Below are 26,445 nucleotides of genomic sequence, written 5' to 3' on the forward strand. Positions count from 1 at the left end.
GCCAACTTTACAGATTGTGAAGCAGTCTCAGTATCATATTCATGCACTATATTTCACTATCATGGGCCTGCATGGAAGTGCATTATTTCTTTAGGTTTAATTTAATAATCAATTCATTTCACAGTGATGAAATTAAGAAGTTTGCAGGGATAAAATGGAATCAGCTCGCACAGGATTGAATAAACTGGAGATAGTTGGCAGAGGCTTTTGTCCTGCAGTGGACTAAGACAGGCTGAGAATGATGATGATTTCACACCCAAGGCTGTCAACACAAATCGAGCATAGTCCACCTCGACCTCACTAGGTCTGAGCAAATGCTGGCTCTAATATTTCCCGAAGGAGTCTGCACCCGGTAAAGTACCTGATGTGACAATAAAATACGTTTAGTTTTGTGAAAGACATTGTCAGTCTTTTCTTCGTTTACATACCAATTCTTAAATTCATGGTTGGTCCACTGTGATGAAACAATGTGTATGGTGCTTTGCAGCTCGCCTCAGTAATGCGGGTTCGATCCCAGCAGCATCAATCACATTTCGATGAGGGCAAAATGCTAGTTGCTTGTGCACTGTGTGATGTCAGTGCATGATAAAGAACCCCAGGTGGTTGCAGTTATCTGGAACCCTATTCTATATCATGCCTCGTCATCATATCATGGTTTTGGCAGTATAAATCCCCAGAAATTTAAGGTTCATGGTCGCATGCCTGCCAACTATTTCAGTCCCTTGTAAAATGTCAGATCTGAGTATTGAGTTAATCAGGGTGAAAAGAATGGTCTTGCCAGTTTTGTGCCTGCACCATGTAGTGAAACACAAAGAAGAGAAGGGGACCCGGATGTCTGGCAATATCGAAGGAATTGATGCAACTGAATGAACCAGCGCCCGTTGCTCTTGCTCACCCTCCACACCCCACCGCTCTCTTTATTTCGTAGTACACCGTGGAATAAATCTTTTCTTCTTTGCTATTGGGTTTAAATCATGATTCATTCAGGATATATTAGCAGCAAAAGTTTACAGCACCATGCTGCCAATATCTAGTTAGGGGTTTTAATCTTTTGTTATGATGACTATGTTATAATGAGCGTGGAATGAAACTAGCTTGCGTGCTTTGATTAAAGTGAACATTAAAGAACCTTGGCCAGTCTAGATTGACCTGGAGGTCCCCACTACAGCATGGTTTTAGCACGTGATGCCCTGGAATTTAGTCTTTTATACCCTTGTTACACGGGCACGCTAACCCCAGTTACGGCAAACCTCAGTTGGGAAGCAGCAGTGGGTTGTGACTACATGGACTGAGGAGGCCGCCTACCTTGCCTGAAGAAAGAAGCAGTCTTCTTCAATTATTCACTTTTAAACGTTTGTTCCTTCTTACAACACAGCAAGTTAAGTGCAGCTATTTTGGGAGAAATTAAAAATATAAAATGAAACTTCAGCTCAACATCATAGCGGCTTCACCAAGTTGGTACTGCATGATTTGGAAGTACTACATGATAAACAAACACTGAACATATTCAGTGCATAAACTAAGAAGAAAAAGCAGGTGGTCTTAGCCTTCGAATCGTTTTAAGCGATTGAGTGAGGGACCCTGTGATTTTTACGTGAACACACTGCCATTACGCAGGGCAACCAGCAGATGCTCATTGGGTAGAGGTCGTCCACTCATAGGATTTACACGGCTCAGCGTGGCCGCGCTAGGGTGGCTGAATAGACGCGGTCCGCGAAGTGTCAGTGCATCCGGCGCGGTCGCAGCATCGACGCGAATTATTGAAAGTGAAAATTAGTGACAGTTAATTAGCGAACGTTGGACGTCGACATAAAGTGCATCGTCGAATAGCTGCAGCAGATGGCTTTCGCCATCGAGTGGTCTTAGGCGAATGCATAAGGGAGCCTGTGAGTTTTTTTTTTTTTTTTTGTTCCTGACAACTATTGAGGCATTGAATTGTACCTCATTCATATCACAGCTAGAGTAGAGCAATTGCTGAAACCAAAACGGCAGAAGCTTAACTTCCGCGCACTGTCATGTGATGGCGTCATCAGGTGACGTCACGTTATATGACGTTGTGATGGCGTCACAGATTTTGGTGACCTGTGATGTCATGGCGGCGCCACTAGAGCATGATTGTTTGCATCACTCGCTTTGACACCGGCAGTCACTTTTCGCGTTTGATGGGGCATCTAAGGCTTTTGCCTTAAAGGGGCCCTGCAACACTTTTCCAAGTAACCATCAAATGGCTTCATTAAAGGAGTTTATTGCCTCATGAATCGACCGCCGCAAGCATTTGTAGAATCCGTCAAGTACGAGCGGAGTTGCAGAGATTTGTCGCACGCTGTAATTGCTTTCTCAATTATCTCGTCCCGACGAGCGCGCTGGAAGATAAGCAGGGAGAGATGGCACGCACGGAGGAAATGAGCTACGTCACGCGCGCGTTGTGACCTTGAGCCCTTTTTTTGCCCTTCGAACGCGCGGCTAGCGCGGCTTACTCCCAGCGCGATCGCTCGCGCGGGCACGTGGCGGCCTCCCGCGGCGGCCATGCTAACTATGCAGTTCACGACGCTCAAATCAGCCAATGGCAGCGCATTTGGGTAAATGGCGCGGTCATTTGGGTATGTGGCATGATTCATTTGTAGAAAGAAGAGGGAAGGATTTCTAGCTGACTTTGAGAATAAATTATAAATTTCAGGCTGCGTGCTGTGCTATAATGCTTGGTTCCCGTGTTCTCAGGAGCCAGACTACCTATTGGCAGCGTTTTCTGACCATGCTGCAAAAAAAAAAAAAAAAAAAAAATTCAACCATCTCCGCTTCGTGAACACCGATGAAACCGCGAAGCTGGTGGCGTTCCCTTCGTCAGGCTAACGCATTTCTATGTTTTTGCAAGTCTTTCATATATGTTGTATCACTGCTCTTAATTAAACACTATTTGTTAAGTCTTGAGGTGGTAGTATAGTTGGTATAGTTTTATTGCATCTTGACCATAGCACTCTTATAGACAGGTTAAAAAAAAAAGCCTTCGCTTAAGATGCTCCGATGTGTTGTATCACTGCTCTTTATTAAACTAAGCTTTGAGGTGGTAGTATAGCCACCACCTTTTATAACCATAAAGTATCACGTGACAGTGGTGTGACTATGGTAACGCGCACGCCATTTGTTGGGCTAACTGTTGCCTTCTTCCTTTATAGTGGAAGTTGTGTGTACTAGTGGGATTTACCCAATTTCTGCGGCACACAGGCGTTTATAATGGTGATAGTTTTCTGATAGGCCGCACAGATTTCTGTGGCACGTACCAGTTTGCTGGGCTAACCGTTGCCTTCGTCATTTTTAGTGGACCAGTGGGGAGTAGTGGGATTTACCCATTGTTTGTGGCGCATACCCGTTTATGATGCGCACAAGCATTGGATATGAAAGGCTCGACGAAGAACAGCTTCACTGCTAAATGTTTTAAAGGGCCTCTTTAATATAATTCGGCACTATTCTGTGTCGAAGTGCTCTCTCCAATCTCCGTTTGACCGACGGCTTCTCGGGGCCAATCCCAGCAGTGGTATAATTAAGGAGGAAGCAAGCAAGGGAAGAGGAAGAAGATGAAAGCTGTTGTTTTGGTCAGCTTGCCTTTGTTCGCGCTTTGCACCGAAGACCCCTTTTTGAGACGCAGGTCTCTCATGTCACCGGAAAACGAATACATCAAGAGTAAGTCAGCTTACGTGGTTTTAGTGATAACCGCGGAATGGAGCGAGCAGGGGCTGGTAAACCGTGCAACCGTGCCTAAAAACACCGTGCCGTGATAGCTGAACTATGCAACACTGCTTTGCGATGTTTTCTGTTTTGTTGTCTTCTCGCAGACTTTCATTTAGGAACGTTTGCCCTTTTTCGTTTATAATGTCGCAGCGTTGCCACGGTCAAAGCTGTACGTGACATCTAGTACGTCCATCCGTAAACTATATGGGTTCTAATTTTGCTAATCCTCCCATATTCACGAAGAGTGAGTAAGCGCGACTAGACAGGGACGAAGGAAGAAGACAGACAAGGACACTTTTAGTCCTCTCTAGTCGCGCTTACTCACTCTTCATGGATGCAAACCAACTAGCCCGCCAACGTGTTCTAGCCAAGTCCCATATTCACGACTAGCAACCATCACCAGGATTTCGGGACGTGCACGTAGCGCCGTCTCTCGTCGATGACAGCGGTGGCCTGCCGTAACTGAATGGGAAATAGGCAAAAAAAAAAATCATACCTGACGAAAAAGGCTAGTTACCAACGACGACTCCCGTTTCTATACAGCAGAGACTTATTTGAACATTCTGTTAATATTACAGTGGCGCACTACAAGCTGCGTGGCTTCCCAGCGTGTTTAATATTTACAATTGGTCCCCATGCGTTTATAATGGGCGGTGTTCAATTGTCCTGGGAAGCCCCACGCTTTGTGGTGCAATGCTGCAATTTTACCAAAACGTTCCAGTAGGTCTCTACTGTATAGAACCCCGAGTCGTTTTTTATAGCTTGCTTTTTTCAAGAGATATGATTTTTTTTCGCATATGTCCCATTCAGTTATGGCAGGACGCCGTTGCTGCCGCCGATAGATGGCGCCACGTACTGATGTGCCCAAATCCTGGAAATGATTCTGTGGATGGGGTAAAAACATCTCAAACAATGCTTATTGTAAGCTTTATATGGGTTCTGACACCAATTTTCGAAGCCTAGTTTACTTCGCCACACAAATATGTAAACAGAGATGGCTCTGAGCAAACGTGAAGCTCAGGGAATGCCGATAAGATATTTTATTTTGATATTAAAGTCAATTTTCACATGGCATACCTATTGACATCGACACGAGCGTGACATCAGGCTACAGCATCAATTTCATGGTGACTTCATGCGTCAGTATGACTAGATGTGGTGACGTCATGTACAAAAACATACAAAATGGCCGTGTGGGCGTCACCAACAGAGCCACAGAGCGGCGCGGCCGTGGGAACGTAACGATATCCTGTGTGTGTACGTGACGAGAAGCTCATGCCGTGTAGTGACGTGAGGGTACAGCAGGAACCGAAACTAGCTTTAAAAAAAATGAATTTTTCAGTGTGCACTCACGCATACCAGTACATTTTCTAGGCTCTTGAGGACTTGGTCTTTCATTTGACGCAAAAAACAACTGAAAAATTTCGTGTCAGCACCCCTTTAAGCTGACGATTGGAAATGGAGATGCCTGTTTTCGGAGAAAATTTACTTACTACTGCGCAAGAGCGCTTAACGTTTGCGTGTTCCAAAGTAATGGTGAACGATGTACAGTACTGTCGACACTACTAAGGAGCGCCTTAAGCCGACCCTGAACTGTGATACCACACTGTCTTCAGAAAAAAAATTGGCCGCGTATCTGCGTGCTTCGCTGCAAATGCCATCTAAAGACGATAGAAGAGGCGCTGCGTGAGATATGGACGCCCTCTGGCAATACGTCGGGAAATATGAGCGCTGTGTGGCGGGCTGGTAGTCCCGGCGCAGCAGCAGGCGAAGACCGGTGGTGACCAACGCGACCGGTGGGGACGCCAACCAGCCCGAACATGCGGTTTGGCGCGATGCGCTGAAGCAGAAGAAACGTCCGCACTCAACCAGTACTCTCCACACACTCTTTTATTTACACGTCGCCTGCGTAAAACAGGAATGCCAGAGCGGCGCCCCATGGCATTCGTACAGTGCAATACAGAACCGAAACCGAAACACAACAATGAGCGCGTGCAGAGGGCACGGAGGAAGGCAAGTTTCAGCGCAGTCGCATTTTCAGCGCAGCTTAAGACAGTAGGGTCTTTGGAATTACGTATGTATGCATTTTCTATTAAAGGAACACACCCTCTAATACTTACCTAGTGATGTTGCGCCTCAGATATGCGTGATATTTACTTTTTGATCGACAACGTTCACAAGTATGAACAGCCGTACCAGTTCAAGATGGCTGGCCCTTGGGCAAGTGGTTCAACTTTGGCCGAGTAGCTGAATCGAGTGACGTGCCGACAAACAGAAAGACAGACAGACCAAAATTTCTCCGTTTAAGTATCCAAAGAAAGACTATCGTCTTTAAAAATGTGAACGCTTTAGAGTGCTATATATGAACTCTACTATGGGAGGGCAATAAGTTGTTCCGGTAACATGGGATACAATGCTGCAGCGTTGCTGTACAATTGCACGAACGAAAGAATGGCGGGGAAGTTCCTTTCCTAAAGACCTTCCACCTGGCACAGGCTGGATATTCAACCAACTAAACTTTTAAAAGTCATTGCTACCAGAAAATGCATGGTCTATAATCGAAGCATGGTTTTGATAAGCGCTAGCTTTGCGTTATAATTTGAACACACCGGGAAAACCGTTTTCTATTTCTTGGAGATTGGAAGTTGGAACCTCGAGCACAGTTGGACCCTAGGAGATGTCAGTCATGGTGGTGGTCTTGGCCAAAGGGCGCTATGGTGGCGTCGTTTTGCAAGTGCACCACACATAACGGGATGACCTCCACGATCGGCCCACCTCTGACCAACCAATATGGTCACGTGGTGACGACACCATGTGACATCATGTCATGATGACATTACAATTTTGGCGATCTGCTTCTTCGTGAAAACGTCATATGGCGATGTCATTACATGATGCTGATTTTTTGCATCACTCTTGTTGACGCCGCCGACTCCGGAAGCTGGTCACGTTTTATGGGGTATCTGAGGCTTACGCTGACTTAATAAACCGTGTTCAACGACGGCATTTCTTTTGTCTATCACAGAAGACATCACGGACCTCTGTGGCAAAACCCTGAGGCTGGCAGCCAACGGGGCGAAGTCTGCGGTCTTGCTAGAAGTCAACCGACTCGACCATCCGCTGCGGTATTGCCGGTGGACTGTGACTACCGCTGTGGCCAACCAGTCGGTCGTCGTCAGTTACATCTCTCGAAGCCTTCGAACCAGCCTCTTTTCCGAGATATGCATCGACTATGTGCAGGTATCGTCATCATCGTCAGCATCATCACAACTTTACGTCCATTATCCTGGGGGGTGGGGGGACCTGTCTCGGTGGTCTAGTGGTTATGTTGCTCGACTGCTGATCCACAGGTTGCGGGATCGAATCCCGGCGGTGGCGGCCGTATTTTGATGGAGGTGAAAATAATTGAGGCCCGTGTGCTTAGGTTTAGGTGCACGTTAAAGAACCCCAGCTGGTCGAAATTTCCGAAGCCCTGCATTACAGCGTCCCGCAAAATTATACTGTGGTTTTGGGACGTAAAACCCCAGCAATTATTATTTAATTGTGTGTGTTGGGTGGGGGGTGGGGGGTGGGGGGGGGGGAGGGCTGCTTTCCGGACGAAGTCGTATTCAGCCGTGTAGTAGAATTCGATATCTTTTCAACTCCGATTAGTCGAGACGGCCGCTACATGCCTCTCTGATTGACTTAAAATGCTGCCACTATAAACTTTGACGATACGGTGGAATTTGAGAATATCCAGAGTACCACCTCATGGACAAATATTCTTCTTCAAGCTATCTCCGATTGCCTCTTTCATGCGCCAGCTGTTTCCAAATTATGTCTAGAAATTTCAATGCATACAGTCGCTTTTAAACCTATCAAACACTATATACCCCAGCTAATATTTAGAATGGAGGAAAGAGAACTAGGAGAGAGCGTCACAGTATATAACGTCACAGTCACCACAGTCGAATATGTGATACCGTATAGGGAAAGAGTTAGGGGAAAGCCTTAAGGCCCGAACACACGTACGCGTTGCAGCGCGTCAGCGCGTGACCTTTTGACGCGGCGTCGCGCCCTCTCCATATGGGGAGAGAGGGCGCGCGGCTACGCGAAGCTGCGCGCCCTCTCTCTCCATAGGGAGAGGGCGCGACGCCGCGTCAAAAAGTCACGCGCTGACGCGCCGCAACGCGTATGTGTGTTCAGGCCTTTAGATGCCTCATCAAACTCGAGACACGACAGCGTCGGTGTCAACACGAATGAGGAAAAAAAAATGCCATGAGTCACTTGTACTCAATGTATGTGACGTCATCATGATGACGTCATCACATCACATCGTCGCTTGGTGAAAGGTGGGATGATCCCGGAGGCACTGCAAAACAACGTTGGTTGCAGAAAGCTCCTGGGAGAAGGGGGAGGATCAATGCAGTCGACTGAGAAGGAAAAAAATATGGATTTCGCATTCGAGTCGTCATAGGCAAATGCCTAAGTAACGGCATGACTTTTTTTCCCTTCCGAGTAATTATAGTGGCTTTAAGTTAGACTATTTTAGGCAGGGATCACTTCCGTTTTACTTTTGAAGATGACTAACGCTAATGTCTAACGGGATGGATACACAGCGGACCTTAGGCAGCTACAAGTGACCTCAGTTTATGTTGTTTTCTCTTTAAAAAAAAACGCAGATCAGCCGCGTGAATCGCACCTCCCTTCGGGTCTGCGGCAACATGAAGAACGTTGAGGTGCACAAGAACAGCGTTAACTTCACTCTCCACCTGAACCCTACGTGGTTGATGGAAGTCGGCGTCACTCCCGTGTCACTCTACGCCACGGCGGGCTCTATACCGAGTAAGCTGCCTCCCGTTGATATATTAAAGTGATATATTAAAGGCGTAGTTATATTAAAGGTGTAAGGCGCAGGGGTTAAAGCAGAGAAGAAAAAGAGAGGACGAAAAGAGCGCCAACTTTCAACTAAGTTTATTCAGCGCAAGCAGCCACAAGCTAAATGCAGCAGAACATGCGCAAAGCCGGACAAAAGAATGATCAGATATGAGTGTGGCAGAGGCTGTCACAATCAGACCGTGAGCAACAGGCAGTCATTTGAAATTCGAAATTTGGTCCTGTGCACGGATATAATCGGGATACTGATACGGGAATCACATTTAACACCGAAGCTGCCTATGCGGACCCTTTGCCGCCGGCATCGTTTCGTGGTCTCGATTAAACAGGTCACGTGACCAGGGTGGCGATAAGGGGCTCTGATGAGAGGAAGAGAAGAAAAGGGGGATCACGTGATGAAGCTTACGTAAGGCGGCCAATACAAAGATACAAAGAGTGGACTGACAGGGGGTCGCGTGATGTCGCTTACGTAAGGCGGGCGATTCAAACAGTGAACGGAGAGGGGAGCTGTTGCCCCTCAAATGGCCGAAGGCAGACTGGTAGCGGCAGGCAAAGGTTTATAAAGAAATAGAAAAGAGCCTATGGTAACCCACGCCGACCAGAGCCGGTGACTGGAACTAAAGACCTGACTTTAGTTCCCGTTCAGACCTGTGATCTGTCGCTCACAACCAACACCGCCGACACCGACAGCACAATTTCTGCGACACGGGCTCAGTAACGCTATCACGTGAAAAACCATGCAGTCCCTTTGGGTGACCCTAAAAATAGCAGATACGAACGTCTGTGCTCTAACGGGACACTCATTAAACTACTTTGGCGTTCGGTCGTAGGGGGATGAAAGAAACACTTGAAGGACACCTCAGATTACCTTCCAAGAGCAGAACGAGATAGCGCAATCCTACCGTGTTCGTATCGCCTTCCCAATCGTTAGCCTAGCTTCCCTCTCGGTGGACACCTAAACTGTGCCGTAAGGAAAGCCAAAGTGCGGGCGCCCTATGGGGTGCGACGAAACACGGCGGGGCGAGAGCGCCCGTGGGCCCTTTGCGCCATCTCGCGGGTCATAGTCAAGCCTCCGCCCCGCCGCAGCGCCTCCGAGACGTACGTACCACCGACGGTACATGGTGTGTATAAATAGCTCGCCGTTATTGTGCTAAAGGATGTATCTGCGGTGGCCGAGCGGCTAAACGCATCGCGCCACGTATCGAGGGGTCCCAGGTTCGAATCCCCGGTCCCACTCGAGCCGAAGATATTCTATTATTTCTTCATTTGCATGTACTCTGAATTTGCGCTCACGGACAACGCTGATTTTTCGCTCACAGCCAACGACTCCGTCGCCGACACCGGAATTTCTGCGAAACGAGCTCTTTAACGCTATCGCGTTATTATAAGTGAGGTGAAATATAGAGGAGGTTTTCGTCGCGGTCCATGATGGTGTGCGTTTCGCAGGCTCCATGGGCGAATGCGAAGACGGTTCGTTCTTCTGTGCCACTCCGGAATATGCATCTGGGAGGGCTTCAAGTGCGACCGAGTCGCCAACTGTCTGGACTATGACGACGAGCACTGGTTCTACGGAAGCACGTGCCGTAAGCGAGAAAACGAACCATTCGCTCTACGAACCTATTCTACTCGTTATAAAGCTTCGGAAGCATCCCATTAATTGTGTGAGACATCAGCTAAGCCTGATGCAAGCATCACTGACTTCATCTAATGTTAAAGAGCCCTGAATGTTTATGCTTATGTACGTTCTCATAGTTTTGCGAATATAGCTTTTTGTTTTTGCGCAGTCGCGACCTTTGTTTTAAGCAGTGCCGGTTTACCTTACGGTATGTACGGAAGTATCGTATCGTCGTAATCGGCACTAACCTATTTAGACGCACGAGTTGCCCATTGTGTACTGTAACGTGATGAGATGATTAAAATGGTTAAGAGGGGTCTTGCAGATTAAAAGAAACTACGTGCCATCCACGACAGTACGGTATTAGCATACCGTATCATCGTGGATTATTCAATGACAAATGCTTATACAACCATAAATAAATGCAGTAATGCCGATGCTGGCGCTGGAGCTCGTCATCTCTGGTACCGGCATGCTTTTGGTGACCGTGCTGGCGTTTTGCGCACTCCTTCGGGACATCATAAAGGACTACAAGCTGGTAAATTGGTTTCATTTCATCTGTTTTTTTTTTAAACACGTATGCGTTTATACCGGGCTCCACAACAAATTACCTGACGTCATCTACATCACGGAAGTGAGGTCAGTAAATGAGCACTCATGTTTTCTAGCATCCGCGCGCGATGACATAACTCAGTTCCAGTTTTTCCTGCCAATCTTTAGTCCACTTCCGGCTAGAACTTCCCGATATCTTTATCAATTCGAAGTTTTCACACTTAGTGAAAACTAAGTGTGAAAACTAAGATTCATATGGGTGGCAAGTCTTGACTTGCCAGCCATATGGATCTCTTTATAAAGAAACACGATAACCCTCTTCTGGCTCCAATGACTCTCTGACGAGAGTATAGTGATCTCCGAAGAGAGTTGTGTATCCTTAAAGAGAGTAATATACGCGGCAAGTCGAGACTTACTTAGCTAAGAAAGACTCTTTACACAAGTTCGGTCAGAAGTGGTCGATGGCATCGGGGTCATCAGACAACGAAACACAAAGTTGGTACCAGCCCTAGAGAGGCATGTTGCGCCGTGGCCATCGGATCATCGGGTCGAAGAAGTATAGATGTGAAGGAGCTATGCTGTTTGCAGATTCCAAAGGAGCGTGTTGAACCTAAAGCCATTTTTTTTTGCAATATACAGCAACTGTGCAAAATTTTGCACTTGTACTTATCGACGACTAAGACAACTGCAATTACTTTATGAGGAGAGCTATCACTTTCGTGCTGTGAAAATTTCTATGAAAACGCAAATACATTTGTTTTCTTATTACGGTGAGCACTCGATGTCGGCTCATACCGGGAGCAGGGCCCTGCTCGAAGATGTGCTCTCGCACGTAATAATTGACATTAATTACGGCCTCATTGAGTTGTTCTTGCGGTACTCATTAATCATAGCCTCAGTGAGGCGTTTTTGTGGTACTAATTAAATAAAGACTCATTGAGATCATTGTGCAGTACTCAATAATTCTGGCCTCATTCAGGGGTCCGGGCAGTACTTATTATGGCCTCATTGAGGTTACTTTGCAATACTAATTATGGTCTCATTGAAATATTTTTGCAGTACGGATTACTTATGGCTTCATTGGGGTGTTAATGCAGTACTAATTAATTATGAGATCATTGTGGTGTTCTTACAGCAGTCATTATTGGTGTTTTTGCAGTACTCATTATACTCGTTGATGTATTCTTGCAGAACTAATTAATTATAGCCTCATTGAGGTGTTATTGCAGTGCTCATTAATCATGGCTCCAATGAGGTGTTTCGATTCGTGTTCGTCGACGAAATTGGGCGAAGCCGAGCGCTGCCACATCTCGCAGGCATCCGTGCACATGGAACGGGACCCGTTGACGAAACGCGACTGTCATGGAAGCGAAGCGACTCGAGGCGGCCCGATTCGACACGCTAGCGAGTGACGAAGTAGCACTCGCCACCTCTGAGACGGCATCGCCGAGATCGAAAGGCGCGACGAGCTGTCGGCTCTTCTACGGCGGGTTCGCCCAGCAGCGCTCGGGCCAGCGTCGCCTTTCGCACCGGAAGCGGAAGCGCCGACAAGAGCCCGCGGGACGACACCGAGCTCGAAAAGCGAGCGCAGTCCAAGTACAAGCGCAGATTCTCAGTCGTTTCGATGCGAGCTCTGAACCGAAAGGCGCCTATCGACGATAGCAAAGAGAGCTGAGGAACTGGCAAAGAAACCCGTGTGTCTTTACAGGAAAGACGCCATGAGTGAAAATATCTTGTGTGTGGAACGTCAAGCACTTTATGCTTCGTCTGGGAACGAAAAATAAACCCTTATATCGATTCGGAGGCTCGTCGCAGCGTTGTGTCGTGTGCTCTATTTGAACTCGTAGCAGTATCCCTACTTTAAGAAAAAAAAAAGAATAGTATTCGTTACTATTTCTGGTCAGTCTTGACTTGTCCACCTATATGAATCTCTTTATAAAGAAACACGATAACCCTCTTTTGGCTCCAATGACTCTCTGACGAGAGTATAATGACCTCCGAAAGAGAGTTCATGTGTATCCTTAAAGAGAGTAATATACGCGGCAAGTCGGGACCTACAAAAAAAAAAAAAAAAGGGTCAAGGGACAATCTTGTTTTTCTTAGAGTGTTGTGGATGTTTCTTCATCCGTGGTAGCGCACCTCGTACCTTGGTAATATTAGAAATCTGGCTGATTATGATGTGAATGCAATTTTTTTTCACATCTTGGCGTTTATCTTGCGTTTCTGTAGTGTTCACTAAATATCTATCTGTCTTGCGTGACAATTATATAGCACGCTAAGGAATAGCTGAATTTTGAGTACGGTGAAATGTGCTTCGGTGTCCGGTACGAGCTTTCTGTATTCGAAATAGCGTAACATTGAGATCTGTTCAATAGTGAGCGATGAAAACATCCATTAAAGTGCACAGGGAGGTATATTTGTTAAGTTGCTTCGAATCATCTGATGCAGAGTCGCAGTTGCTGCGCTGATGCACAAGTTCCTGGGCAACGGCGCGAACCTGCAAGCATATTTTCCCCAATGATTTTCACACTCTCAGCAAGAATCTGTCGTGTTAGTAATACTTTGAGCGATAGCTCTACTAGTAGCAAAACAGCCATTTGGGCTAGTTGGCAACGGTTGATATCTTAAAGCAAAAAGGCGCACTACGGGAACAAGGACATAAGAAGGGAGGAACCGACGACACAAAGCGCACACTCGCAACTGAAGGTTTATTGAAAGAGCACGCATAAATACGTTACAAAAAAGGCACGTGGTGCAATTTACCTCGCCGAAACAAAACGAAACGAGATGTATTTACCCTTAACAGATCATGAAGGCGCATGCGTCTATACAAAAAGGAAGTCGCGCGTGGTTTTATCTCGATGCCTAGATAGAACCATCGCGTCAACGAGAAAAGGTGAGCATCCGCACGTGGTGCAGTGCTGGACAAGTGGGCACCCTCCCTTGACACCACGGCTCTGTTGTGCTCCTGGAGGCGAATATTTAAGCAACGGCCAGTTTGGCCAACGTATATACGGCCACATGACAGTGGTATGAGGTACACGACACATGTTGCGCATTGAACAAAAGGCGAGGTGCGTTTAACCTGGCACTTCTTATTTTCTATGCACTTCGCTTTTGCTGCTTCGGTTTTGCTGCATCGGATCTAAAGTTGCCCCTATCCTCAGCAGCATTTATCTGGGCGGAGTCGACAAAAAAAAATTAATGAAAATTTCGGAGCGGCAGCAACAAAGATTGTTAGATATGTAGATGATTTTCTCGTGTTCGTCAATCCTGGTTGTTTGGAACAGAAGGTTTCTGATGTTTTGAAACTGCTTAAAGAATACGGTCGCGGGCTTAAGTTTCACTGTAGAACTACCGAAAGATAAAGAATTACAGTTTTTAGATTTAAGGCTGATGGCAGGGGGTAATCATGTATGCTGGTCGTACTTTCTCAGTTCAAAGAAGCCGATACTGAACTTTAATTCAGCACATTCGAAAATTGTGAAAATGGGAATTGAAGCGTCTTGCTTGCGAGCAGCGCTAACCAAAACGTGTCCCGACAAGATAACGACAAGTTTCGGCCACCAACTACAAAGGCTAAAAGAAGCTGGTTTCCCGCAGACAGTCACACGCGAAGTGACCCAGAAGCTATTAAAATGCGTGAAATCAGGTTGGGAGGCACGAAAAAAGCAAATGGAAAGCTGCGCACGTCGAAACCCGCAGTGATCCCGTACATTCATAAAATGTCCCATGGTTTAAAAAACGTGGCCAATCGTTTCGATGTACAAGTTGTTTTTTCGGCTCCAAACAAACTCAATAAAGTATGACAGTAGAATAGACAGAATGATAGCAGCAAAAGCGAAGTGCCTAGAAAATAAGAAGTGCCAGGTTAAACACACCTCGCCTTTTGTTCAATGCGCAACATGTGTCGTGCACCTGATACCACTGTCATGTGGCCGTGTATACGTTGGCCAATCTGGCCGTTGCTTAAATATTCGCCTCCAGGAGCACAACAGAACCGTGGCGTCAAGGGAGGGTGCCCACTTGTCCCAGCACTACACCACGTGCGGATGCTCACCTTTTCTCGTTGACGCGATGGTTCTATCTAGGCATCGAGATAAAACCACGCGCGAACTAATTGAAACTTTTCACATAAAGAGATGCGGGGATAGATGCGTTAGCCACCCTTCTATCGCCATAACAGAGATAGAGTATTCATATTTGATCAACACACTGCATTAAACTTGTCTGCCCTCCTCTCCCCCCCCCCCCCCCCACGCAGTTTGAATTTTCTTTTTTCTTTTGTCCGGTTTTCTTCGAACTTCCTTTTTGTATAGACCCATGCGCCTTCATGATCTGTTAAGGGGATATCCATCTCGTTTTGTTTTGTTTCGGCGAGGTAAATTGCACGACGCGCCTTTTTTGTAACGTATTTATGTGTGCTCTTTCAATAAACCTTCACTTGCGAGTGTGCGCTTTGTGTCGTCGGTTCCTCCCTTCTTATGTCCTTGTTCCCGCAGTGCACCTTTTTGCTTTAAGATGAGCTCTACTAGTCTTGATGAAATCCCAGAAAACGACCTTGTTCATGCGTTTGACCTTGATACTCAACCGGCGTCAGTTTTCTCAGAAGCACGTGTGTCGTCATAGAAACGAACATGCGCAGTACCGGTTTGATATCTCCCGAGCACACCTCTCCGTCGGTCGGCGAGAGCCGCGAGACACTCACTGCAATGTTAACAATTCCCATAAGCGAGTAAATGAAGGATCACAGAAAGCAGTCCGCAGATACACAAGTTGGAACGTCTTGTTCTTCTCGAGAGAAAATTTTATTTTATGAAATATTGCATCTGATTAACAATGATCTAACTGTACAGTCGCACTGGCTATAGGCAGACAGGACGACAAGAAACAACGTAAGGAAAGTAAAGGGCACAACCACCAGTTTCAAGCATTTGTTATACAACAGAAACAATGACATACCCGCAGGCCAACTGTGTGGCTGATTTTACTTTAGCTTTTTTTTGTTTTCTTATTCAGGCAGATTAGCTAGCAATTCATACCTTCTGTGTAGCTGGCGCTTAGCTTTGTTTATAAATATGGTTAACGACGTAAACGAAAACAGTGTGATGGAAGGATTACTTCAGTTGAACGTGTTAGGTCACGTCACCGTCCAAGAATACCTACGTTTTGGCAACGACAAATTCATTCTACCTTTTCGAAAACGTCATCTTGGCAATCGAAGAAGGTCGATAGAAGACACTGTCATCTGAATTCAAAATTTCCTACTTAAGTATCTTTTAGTGATTTTGACCACAATACTTGACAGTACCGAAACCTTTGACAAGGTACTGGCTTGTTAATGTCATACGGCAGTAAACTTTAGCCACGCCGATTCTGTGCATTTTATATATTTCGGGCACAATATTAAGAAAACTGTTAGACAGGGCAGAGAAACTAAAACATTTCTGACAGAACACAATGAGACTGAGACTTCGTGAAGACAATGTAGCGATTGTAACGGCGTATAGCCAAAAATATAGCCTACACTAGGCAAAAGCTAACATCATTTGGCCACGTTAACCATGATTTAGCAACAGTAGACATCATTGGTCTATAGTTAGTCAATGGTAGCCAATATTTGTAATCATTCATCTATTCGACAACACCAGCCATCATTCACTGAACATAGCCAACACCAGCTGAACAAGGCATCATTCAGCCAACACTGACCCGTGGTATTCAGTTGTGATAGTGCGATAAATACGGAAGTATTCACTGTACTCCGTTATAGAGTGTTGGTGGAGGAGGCCAAGGAAGGAATAGTCCTTAAAAAAAATATCGACCACAGTGTGCCCAATGCCGTACAAAGATATTGCGACAAGATAAGCAAGATTTGAGCACTGGACCCAATGACAGAGACGGGGCAAAAATAATTATTTGCTTCACAACAGGAGAACAGTGCAAACACTTCGAAAGCTATATGCGAAACGACGACACTCAACTGCTATGATCTTTAAGACTAATGTTAATGAAACACCACACACAAGAAAAAACAAAGGCCTTCGCAGCAACACAAAAACCTCCAGGAGATCGACTTGAACGAGCGTGACAACGTCATTGCAATGAGCTCATCTTCAATCTTGGCAATACAGAATGCGTGGTTAAGCAATGGCTGAACAACGCCAAACTTCGATTTAACAGGTTTTCACAATGGAAATTTTCAATGTAACTAAGTATTGTTTTTATTTTCCCTTACTCATCCTTAAGCCTGACAAGTTGACTATCTAGAAGAAATGATGTAAACTCGACGTCTTCGTGTTATGTAAAGAAGTTTTCAGACCTTGCGTGTTCAAAATGCACAAAACTTATGTCCCCTTTATGCTACAGTAAATGCATTACAGTGACAACTTGAGACATAGATTTGCGTTTAGATGTCTTTTTCACCGGAAGCTTAGCGCTGGCTCTCCCAGATGGGGCCAGCTGCCGATCCGAAGTCGAGTTAAAAGGTGTGTTGTCTCCTTGCTGTTGTCTTTGCCCACAATGTCTTACACAGAAAACACCAGCAAGTATTATGCTGTTATCGCTCTTAATTAAATGCATGTTTGTGTCAAGTATGTTTCACAAGAATTCTCGATGTAACGAAGCTGTTGTTCAATCGCTTTGACTTCGCTACAGTAAGGTCCAACTCGCACGGGGTGTTGAGTAACCGAGGATGACACGGGTCGTTGCAGAATTATCGCGTCGACTGCTACTCCAGTGAAAACGTCACTTGCATGTCAAATTGAAACGGTTGCAATCTCTTTTGGTGATTCGCCTTCTCGCTGGGGTCATGTGATCTCCGTGAAGTGTTTGCTTGATGCGAAATGCGTTCGTACACACTTCACTGTACCCTTCGCTCGGCCGGCGATATGCACGAAACCACTCTCGTGCAGCGCCGCACTTCAAATCACGAAAACTCTCTAAAACACGATAGCCCTGAAGATCTGAGACAGCCTGCGAAGCTTCGATGACCCCAATTAAATGGAGGGAGAAAGACGAAAAACTGAAACGAGGGGAAAGAGGGAGGGCAACGCAGATGCGAATCTTTTTCTCTTTCTGTTTTCTTAAAGGCACCACCTAACTTTAAGTTGCGTTTACACACTAAACACACACACACATAGATAAGAGATAAATAGACACATAGATGCAAAAGCGTTTGAAAAAAGAAGCCTTCTTTTCTAAGCTGTCCCTGATGAACTCAGGCACAGCCGTGGTCACCTTTGAAGGCGCGTTCGGAAGACGTGGAATATGGCAATGACCGGGCAAAGCAACGGGCTGTGTTGTTCTTCAGCTCGAGACATCCTGGGGTCATGCCATGAACGACAGGACTTGGAATACAGAGAACTCCGGGGAAACAGTCGTGGGGGGCATTGGGAGTGCTTTACGACGCGTACGTCCGTAGCCCCCTCGATAATTGCACGAAGCTTACATATGTGGTCACCACACTACCTCTACCGCGTCTCGTGCAGTTTATGAGTAAATCGCAGGACACTCGTGTCGAAATAAAGCTATAGGTGAAATACTTAAAAATAATCGCGCGACCACACTGTCGTATGTTGTTGTAAGCCACGACACACTAATAAATTTTCAGGTTGAGGGCCTTTGATAAAAAAATCTTCTTGCAGGAGCTTTTGAGCCTTGAGTCCCGAATCTTATGCGAATGACAAATTTGACTTTCATACTCATAACAACCAATCAAGTTTGCCAACACCGAACCTTTACTTGTGCTGTGCTATGCAATGGTGACATTTTTCTTTCAAATATTCCACGAATTAAGGCGTCAGCGTATGCACAGAACACTTTTTGCTAACCAGTGAGTGCGTCGACATGTCGAATGCTATGATTATCTCCATAGGAAGGTAAAATTTGGCCAAACATTAATCAGATCAGCTGCTTCCATATGGAGGAGAGAATGCGAACGTTTGTATCATGCCTCCGCAGATTCTGCATTAGGTGTCGTTAGAAACTTCTAAAAAGACACATTGAGCCATAGGCTTAATGTAACACGGGTTGTTATTAGATGATGACAGATTACTTTGACTTCAGAACACCTGCATAGTCAGCAGAGGCGTTTTGCAAGGAGTACAAACTCCTGGGCGCTCACATGTTTGTGAAGTGCTTTTGATTTCGTAAATCTTTCATCAGCGTAAAAACTCTCATCAGCCGTCCGCAATTATACCCGAGAAATTAAACCTGAGAGACAATTTCTCTAGAGAAAGCTGGGTGCGGGATTCTCGTGCAAAGTAACTTGCATTCGTGTTGAGGTAACTTAATCGCCTAATGTGGTCAAAAGTTGTACATATGAAAACTTTCCTACGCTGCTTTAACGAGGAAGCAGCAGATAAGTATTGTCGCTTCCACATTGCTAACGGTTAGGTATCAATTTGGCCAATGAACTATTAACACATTACTGTAACTCCCGGTACTGTAACGTGCCTACGTCATGTTTACGGAGGAACTTTTAACAGCTTTCAACTTGCAACAGCATCCTTTTTATAGCACCGGCAAAACTGGTGCGGGAATATTTACAATACACTCTCGAAGTACTCACAAAGCCTAACTAACGGCACAACGCACGATACTATTATTAATCACACCAAGTGTTAATGATGGTAACACGTAATTACACCGGGACTCTCTTTTTTTTTTATAACATCGTATGCACTCCTTTACACGAACACGTGATTACTAGTAACAGTTACTTCGAACACGAACGAGCAGCAGTGATAACACTGCTGGCGTCATCGTTACGGCCTCGGTTTCGAGGCAACTCTCGGGATTCCGCTAAGCCTCGGTCATGCAAGTACGGAAAGCTCGGCGTTCTGTACACACACAAATTCGATAGGCCAAGTCGACTCGACGTCGTTCATTGGTAGACGTTATTCCACGCGTCAGTGAAATGCGATTTGTGCCCTACGAAGCAGCCTACGCATATCTACAGCGTCGCAGCCGACCTCGGCGATTAAGACAAAAGGAACAGCGTAATCAGCGAGCGTCTGGAGAAGGTGTCACGTGGTGTAGTGACGTATTGTGCAGCATAGATGAATGGAGCAGTAGTAGTGCAAGTCGGCGAGAAGGAGCTTGATGCCATGGAGCAGGTTTTCTTTTGTTTTCGCAGCACCGTTTTCTTTAACTATCTTCGAAGCAGCGCTAACCAGCGTTGAGAGATGCGTCTTCAAGGGAACAACTGAGTGCGAGTTAAGCCTACATAGCTCTGCAGTCTAAGAGCAGCGTTCTATAGCAGTAGCCCTAGGCAGCAGCAAGACAGCAGAGGCGGTAGTCGATTCGTGAAGTGGTGTGTCGAGAAAGATAGGTGGTCGAAGGGCCCAGGCGATATGTGTGCGGTCGTGTCGGGGTGGCGTCTTGAAGTACTCATACCCAGGTCACATTCAGTTTTGGCACTGCGAACAGACAAAAGACAAAAGAACAGAATTTAGTGGCACTGACAGACTAGGGGCCCATCCAACCTGTTCATATTGCGATCAGATCGACAACAGTTATCTACCCTTACGTTAATCAACTATTCACCGGGAGGCAACCGCTGAAAAGTGTTCACTTAAAGATGAAAAACGAAAAACTGATTTGCTTTGAACGGGCGGCGACGACCACGAAGTGTTCAACACACGACTTCACGGCCTCGCATGCATTTGCCGTGCTAAACGTCCATGTGCTACTGGAAATGTCGGAAACGACGCGTAAGCGGATGTTTGCTACGCTTAATTACGAGGCTTAGTAATCTGTTGTCATGGCTGTGTTCAATACTCGTCGTAGACGGATAAATATACAGCTAAGCGAAGTTCAATTCCAATTCTCACGTAACCGGCCAAATAGATATCTTCGCGAAGATAACATCTAAGATAAATACGATGAAGTCCAAATAAGGTTCAGGGGAAGATGGCAGCTTGAAGAGATATTGAAGGAAGCATTGGGTGCCGCTTGAGCCGACGATTCGGCAAGCGGTCTTATCTTATTGAAGGCTACAAATTGTAGCGGTGTAGACCGCGTATCGAAACGTTGGTTCCAGTGTTCCAGTAGCACCTCGTGCTCAAGAAATACGATGCAGGCTACTTTGCTGTGCAGTCAACATGGCGTCTGAGCGGTTGCGTCGGCGTGGTAGTCTGCCTAGTAGGATACACTTTCTTATGCGCTTAATGTAAGCTATACGTTCAGGTTTTTATAGATACGAACACGAAAGACATAAAAGACATAGCAATTCTGTATGTTTTCCTTATAGCTTTCTCTTGTCGAAGCTAGGCGGCGTCAGGTCACGCAGGCGTCATGCGAACGCGTTCCACTGCTCGGACGACTGGGCTCCTTGCTGTCTTCTAAGCTCTCAGCGAAGTCTGTCTACAACAATGGCCAGAATTGAAACACAATCAATGTTGCCGACGTTAACACTCTTCTCATTCTATGCCACTGCCCAACGTACCAGACTCAGCTTCGTGTTCTAGAAGCCAAAGCCCGTCTTGTTACAAGACCACTATCAGAGAACAAAATCCTGGAACCTTGGCTCACGGTTTCATGCATGCACAAGGCCACGAAAGCCCTATGGCGTTACTTGAAGTCGACCGGACTTCACGAGCGTCTGTGAATTGCCAGCGCGAGTTCGTGTTGTGTGTGTTCCCACTAACTGTTAATTTTTTTTCTTTCTCTTACTCTTGTTCTATCTTCCCTATCTTCTCTATTGTTGCCCCTTTTCCCACCCCACGCGTAGTGTAGCCAACTGAGCCGATGCTTGGTTCAACTCCCTGCCCTTCGTCTCTGTCTCCCAGCCCTCTCTCTGTCTCTCTTTGCTGCTCTTTGCTGCGAGGAGCACGATGCTTTATAGGGCAGTACACAATTGGTACTGACCGTGATAGTGCACGGTCCCGTTGCGGGACGTGAGGGATGGCCCACGGGCCTTCCCGGTGGTTAGCGTCGTCGGTAGTCGCACGGTGGCAGCGTGCAGTAACGCCGTTCGAAAGTGGCGTCACAGCTGGACCCTCCGTTCTTCGGGTGCCGCTTGATGGTGCGGTGCCGCTCCTGTACGGCGCCCGGTCCGCAGGTCTTGGAGCAGGGTCGCCACTCGCTCCACGGCGTCAGCATGCAGTCCACCGCTGGAAGTGGGAGTTGAAAAGGGAGGGGACAGTTGGTTCGTGAAAAGCGAAGAAGGAAAAAAAAAGTTCCATTTCGAGGATCTGGGGACATCTGTACGTGGCGCCATCTCTCGGCGGCAGCAACGGCGTCGTAGCATAACTGAATGGGAAATAGGTGACAAAAATCATATATGAAATCAAGGACTCCCGGTCATAGGCGTGCGCAGGGTTCCCCTTCAGGTGGGGGGGGGGGGGGGGGGCAAAGGTGGGCGAAGGTGCATCGCAGCACCCCCTCCCTATTAAGTCAATGTATGGGGCAGACTTTGCCCCCCCCCCCCCTTTCTTATGTAACTAGGGGGGGGGGCGGCAGCCCTCCTGCGCACGCCTATGCTCCCGGTTATACACAGCGGAGACCCACTGCAACATTTTGTTAAAATTACAGTATCGCAATACAAAGCGTATGGCTTTCGCAGACAATCGAACACCGCCCATTAGAAACACATGGTACCCCAATGTAAGATATTAAACACGCTGGGAAGCCACGCGGTTTGTAGTGCGAAACTGTAATTTTACCAGAATGTTCAAATAAGTATATGCTGCAGAGAACCGGGAGTCCTTTTTGGTAGCTAGCTTTTTTTTTTGTCAGATATGTTTTTTTTTCGCCTATTTCCTATTTAATTACGGCAGGCCACCGCTGTCACCGACGAGAGATGACGCTACATGCGCATGTTCCCAAATCCTAGTCATGGGCAGCATGTTAAACTTTACACACTTGAAGGCGAAATCCAGCTGCGCACTCGTTATCCATTCGGGCACCAGATTTCTTGCAACGCATAAAGAGACATGCACTAAATTACCTCGATGTTCGCCGCAGATTGCATAACTTGAAATTAGACGTAATTTATCATCAAAGGTATAGCAATGGTATGAGTACCATGAAGAATTCATGTACAACAAGCTACCCATTTAGTGTCCCTTCCGGCGGTATAGAATGACAATGAAACGCACTGAACTGAATTGTAACTGGAACATTGTGCGTCACTGTTACATAAATAACACTCCGGCGAACGCAATTTTTGAGCAGTGAGACGCTACATGGTTACTCCGTGTATCGTGGGACATGTAAAATCGCAGCTATCCAAATCGGCTCACCTTTGTTCCGGTCTTTTTTCCCTGAAGGCATGTCGGATAAATCGGCATTATAACAGAGAATAAGCTCTGGACACCACATCGACCACACAGGCATACCTTTTCTCGATTCCTTCGTGTCCTCTGAGGCAGCCGATGAGATTGAAAAGAGAGTATTTGCTCAGTTACCCTTGCGTGAGAACAGCAAGGGCAAAGAAAAATAAAAAAAGGGAACACCGCTCTAATGAAGATTTTCATCATCGCTAGTATAGAACCATAATGACGTAAGAGCATAAATATTACGTTATTTGGCTTCATTATCTGCTGGTTTTCATTAAGCTAGATTCAAACAAAAGAAAACGAGCCATCAAAATTCTCTTCCTTCATTCAAATATTACTGCAGTATATTAGGATGGTCTGTTAACTGTTTATTGTATTTCAGTTTAAACCACTCAAAGATACTTGTGACAGTATTAGTGTTATAGCTTGCCGCATCGCAAGAGCGCTATTATTTCGACGCATGCTTGAAGATAAAAGACACCGTGTTTTTGCTTAATCTTGTCATTACGTATGGATTAGGTTGCAAGCGTACAACTTTTCTTTGAAGGAAATGAAAATAAACATGCAGAAAATCGTTGTGGACCACGTGAGGAGCTAAAATCTCCAATGTACGCGGAAAAATAATAAAAAAACTAACACCCATTTCAACGTTGAGTCATAGGTTCTCGACTTCACGCGTCTATGTACAGCTTGCCGCAAAAGTAACATCACTAACATCACCTTTTCACTAACATCACTCCTCCCCTCACATTCCTTTCCCACCTTCTTGCCGTACTATAACATACATGGCTGTGCTGTGCTTTACATTTCCCCTCCTCCTCACCCTTATATCACTCCCCCTCCCCCCTCACTTCCCTTTCCCACCTTCCTGCTATACTATACTTTATTATACATGCCTATGCTTTGATTTCTACCCTCTCTCTTCCTCCTTTTCCTGCGCCTCACCCTAACATCACTCCTCCTCTCCCTAGCTTTCCTCTCCCACTTTGTGGCTATATTATATTATACATCGCCGCGCTATACTTTACCCTCTCCCTCATCCTCTCCCTCCTTCTCACCCACACTTCCCTTTCCCACCCCATCAAGCTGCGCGAAGCTATGCGAGGCTAGGCGCGGCGTTGCAAAGCTAGGCGCAGCTGTGCCAGGTGGTCGCTAGGCAACGCGCAGTGACGTCATGGCTAGGCGCGGTTTTTGCCAACACCGCAGGAACCAAAGCTCCAATTCGAACAGCTCCGCTGTTTAAAGGCGGTCGTCGTCGGCGGCGAATGAATGAAAGCTTACGGCACGGCGGGTTCTCCTTGCACTTTCGCCTCTGGACCAGTCGCTTGGGACACGGCTTGCCGCCGTTCTGCGGGTTCAGCTTGATCATGCGCCGTCGCTCGCGGCGCCCGTTGCCGCACGTCTTGGAGCAGGGACCCCACTGGGACCACGGCGTCAGCACGCAGTCGATGACCGGCGACGTCGGCTCGTCGCTCGTCGTCGGAAGCACGTTGACCGGCGCCATACCGTTCAGCTTGCCGATGGGCGCTGCGTTCACCACGTGGTAGGAAAGGGTGGAAGGGGACACAGCACGAAGTAGTGAGAATGACGGTGCCGTGGATAAATGATGGTGGTGAGAAAGAGATAAAGCGAGAGCGAGAGAGAGAGAGAGATAGGGTAGATAGCGACACGAATGAAGAGTGGATGCCCGGACTATTTCGTGTGGATTCACAATGTTTTGATGACAATATGTAATGTTTTACGGCGCAAGGGCCACTGGGGCCAAAGAGCGCTAAGACAAAGCAAATTCTGCAAGTTATGATGCAAGGTGGCTGTAAAGGAGCATAAAATACTGCGCACTAAACGTGCGTAAATTATATATAACCGATAAAACGATAAGAGTTGCGCGAAGAGTCTCTAATGAAACTAAAAACTGTGCTATAAAAAAATACTAACTCACGGTGTTTTGGAAATGAAAACACAAAGGACGGAGACTACTGAGCGAGACACAAAAAGAGCAGATTGAAAATAAATTGCTGAATTTATCCACATACAGATTAAAAAAGCCAGAAGACGTAAGGAGAAGAGTAAAATAAAGACAGGGGTAAAGTTGTACTTAATTCACGTGCACTCCTAAAATGAAATTTTACATTATTGTGATTTTTTTTAGTTTATTCTTAAAGTGATAAACTCAGCTGTATTTGCACTTGTTTCGCCTCGCTATTTTCTGTCTTGTGAAAAAAGAAATGAAAGAGACATGAACGTAAAGGGATACCTTATTAAGATTTTGTCGATGAGAGGCTATGTTGGTCATGTTAAAAAGCACTCCACGCGAGGGAGGTGCTGTGGCGCTGCTATCACATTATGCGCAAGATATCGAGGCCTCACTGCTTTTAACTCGTAGCCAACTTACATTAGCTCACACGTGAGACACCTATTCTTTTGAAGACTACTTCTAGTCTCAGGGTTATGTTTTTTCGCGTTGCACTATACGTTAAGTATTTTACTTCTGTTTATGTATGGTGCGTAAACAAACTTGTGAATGTGTCTTATCATCTGTTGCATTAAATTACTGCTGAAATATCGCAATAATCATTTGCTTACGTTGTAGGCCATTTCAAGCCATTTATACAAAATACTTCTGACTGTGTATTATGTAGATTTCTTAGAATAAGTTGCATTTTGTTAGTTCAGTGCCAAACCTTCAGATGACATCTAAGCGGGAAAACATATGCACCAGGTGAATAGCGCATATGATGGAACTTCCAGCACGATGAGCATCTGTGTGTTCCGATTTAGCCCTCCCTTCCGGCGGGCGTTATTCGCAGCGTTATATCAACTGGGGTATCAAAACGGGCTATTTTTATGAGGATTTCGCGACGCGCCCACATGACGTCCCAAACGTAAGATTTTGCAGAAGGGCCTACTGCATATAGCACTATCTTAAATTTTTATTACGAGGCCTGTGATTTTATTGCAGTTGGCCTTTATTATTATTAGATCAAGCAAAACGCCAATCCTAGACATGTCGACGTAAATGTAAGCAGAGTCTCGGGAAGCCAGCGAGCACCAGGCAGGTGATGTCATCTTAATTACACGTAGTTATTTTGACGTCATAAATTCGGGAGATATTCGCTCAGGTCTAGTTATTAGCTCCAGTTCAATTTGATTGTTTACAAACCATAATTATCGACAAACAAATATTGCGCCAAACAAACATTTAAATGACTGAGCTTTGCTCACTCCCGTCTGAACTAATATAATAATAATAATATCTGGGGTTTAACGTCCCAAAACCACGATATTATTATGAGGGACGCGGAAATTCCGACTACCTGGGGTTCTTTAACGTGCACCTTAATCGAAGCACACAGGCTTCAAACATTTTCGCCTCCATCGAAAATCCTTTCTGAT

The 26,445-nt window shown here is 46.0% G+C and overlaps 3 protein-coding genes across 3 annotated transcripts in view; 2 read left to right on the forward strand and 1 right to left on the reverse strand.

Annotated features, from left to right (window-relative positions):
- The first annotated feature begins 3,650 nt into the window (after positions 1 to 3,650).
- LOC125756180 (uncharacterized) lies at positions 3,651 to 8,802 on the forward strand. Its single transcript, XM_037669792.2, has 3 exons — positions 3,651 to 3,678; positions 6,752 to 6,966; positions 8,388 to 8,802. Exons 1-3 carry the CDS (start codon positions 3,651 to 3,653, stop codon positions 8,580 to 8,582), a joined length of 438 nt encoding a protein of 145 aa, XP_037525720.1. The 3' UTR covers positions 8,583 to 8,802.
- A 1,249-nt stretch (positions 8,803 to 10,051) lies between these two features.
- On the forward strand, positions 10,052 to 12,522 carry LOC119402681 (uncharacterized). Its single transcript, XM_037669793.2, has 3 exons — positions 10,052 to 10,184; positions 10,645 to 10,754; positions 12,085 to 12,522. Exons 1-3 carry the CDS (start codon positions 10,061 to 10,063, stop codon positions 12,178 to 12,180), a joined length of 330 nt encoding a protein of 109 aa, XP_037525721.2. The 5' UTR covers positions 10,052 to 10,060; the 3' UTR covers positions 12,181 to 12,522.
- A 3,049-nt stretch (positions 12,523 to 15,571) lies between these two features.
- LOC119401757 (spondin-1-like) overlaps positions 15,572 to 26,445 on the reverse strand; it is a 197,497-nt gene continuing 186,623 nt past the window's right edge. The window contains 5 exon segments of the mRNA XM_049418132.1: positions 15,572 to 20,190; positions 21,641 to 21,885; positions 23,017 to 23,037; positions 23,113 to 23,136; positions 24,334 to 24,579. Of these exon segments, the coding sequence (XP_049274089.1) occupies positions 21,701 to 21,885; positions 23,017 to 23,037; positions 23,113 to 23,136; positions 24,334 to 24,579 (476 nt within the window). The 3' untranslated portion in view covers positions 15,572 to 20,190; positions 21,641 to 21,700.

The sequence above is a fragment of the Rhipicephalus sanguineus genome, chromosome 8, assembly GCF_013339695.2.
Source record: "Rhipicephalus sanguineus isolate Rsan-2018 chromosome 8, BIME_Rsan_1.4, whole genome shotgun sequence".
Lineage (NCBI taxonomy): Eukaryota > Metazoa > Arthropoda > Arachnida > Ixodida > Ixodidae > Rhipicephalus > Rhipicephalus sanguineus.

Bases quoted from the DNA above. Each gene is read 5' to 3' on its own strand.
- LOC125756180 (XM_037669792.2), top strand. From the start codon at position 3,651: ATGTCACCGGAAAACGAATACATCAAGA. The intron at 3,679-6,751 runs GTAAGTCAGCTT...TGTCTATCACAG, and splicing joins GGAAAACGAATACATCAAGA to AAGACATCACGGACCTCTGT. The intron at 6,967-8,387 runs GTATCGTCATCA...AAAAAAACGCAG, and splicing joins TATGCATCGACTATGTGCAG to ATCAGCCGCGTGAATCGCAC.
- LOC119402681 (XM_037669793.2), top strand. From the start codon at position 10,061: ATGCGAAGACGGTTCGTTCTTCTGTGCCACTCCGGAATATGCATCTGG. The intron at 10,185-10,644 runs GTAAGCGAGAAA...AAATAAATGCAG, and splicing joins GTTCTACGGAAGCACGTGCC to TAATGCCGATGCTGGCGCTG. The intron at 10,755-12,084 runs GTAAATTGGTTT...CACATCTCGCAG, and splicing joins TCATAAAGGACTACAAGCTG to GCATCCGTGCACATGGAACG.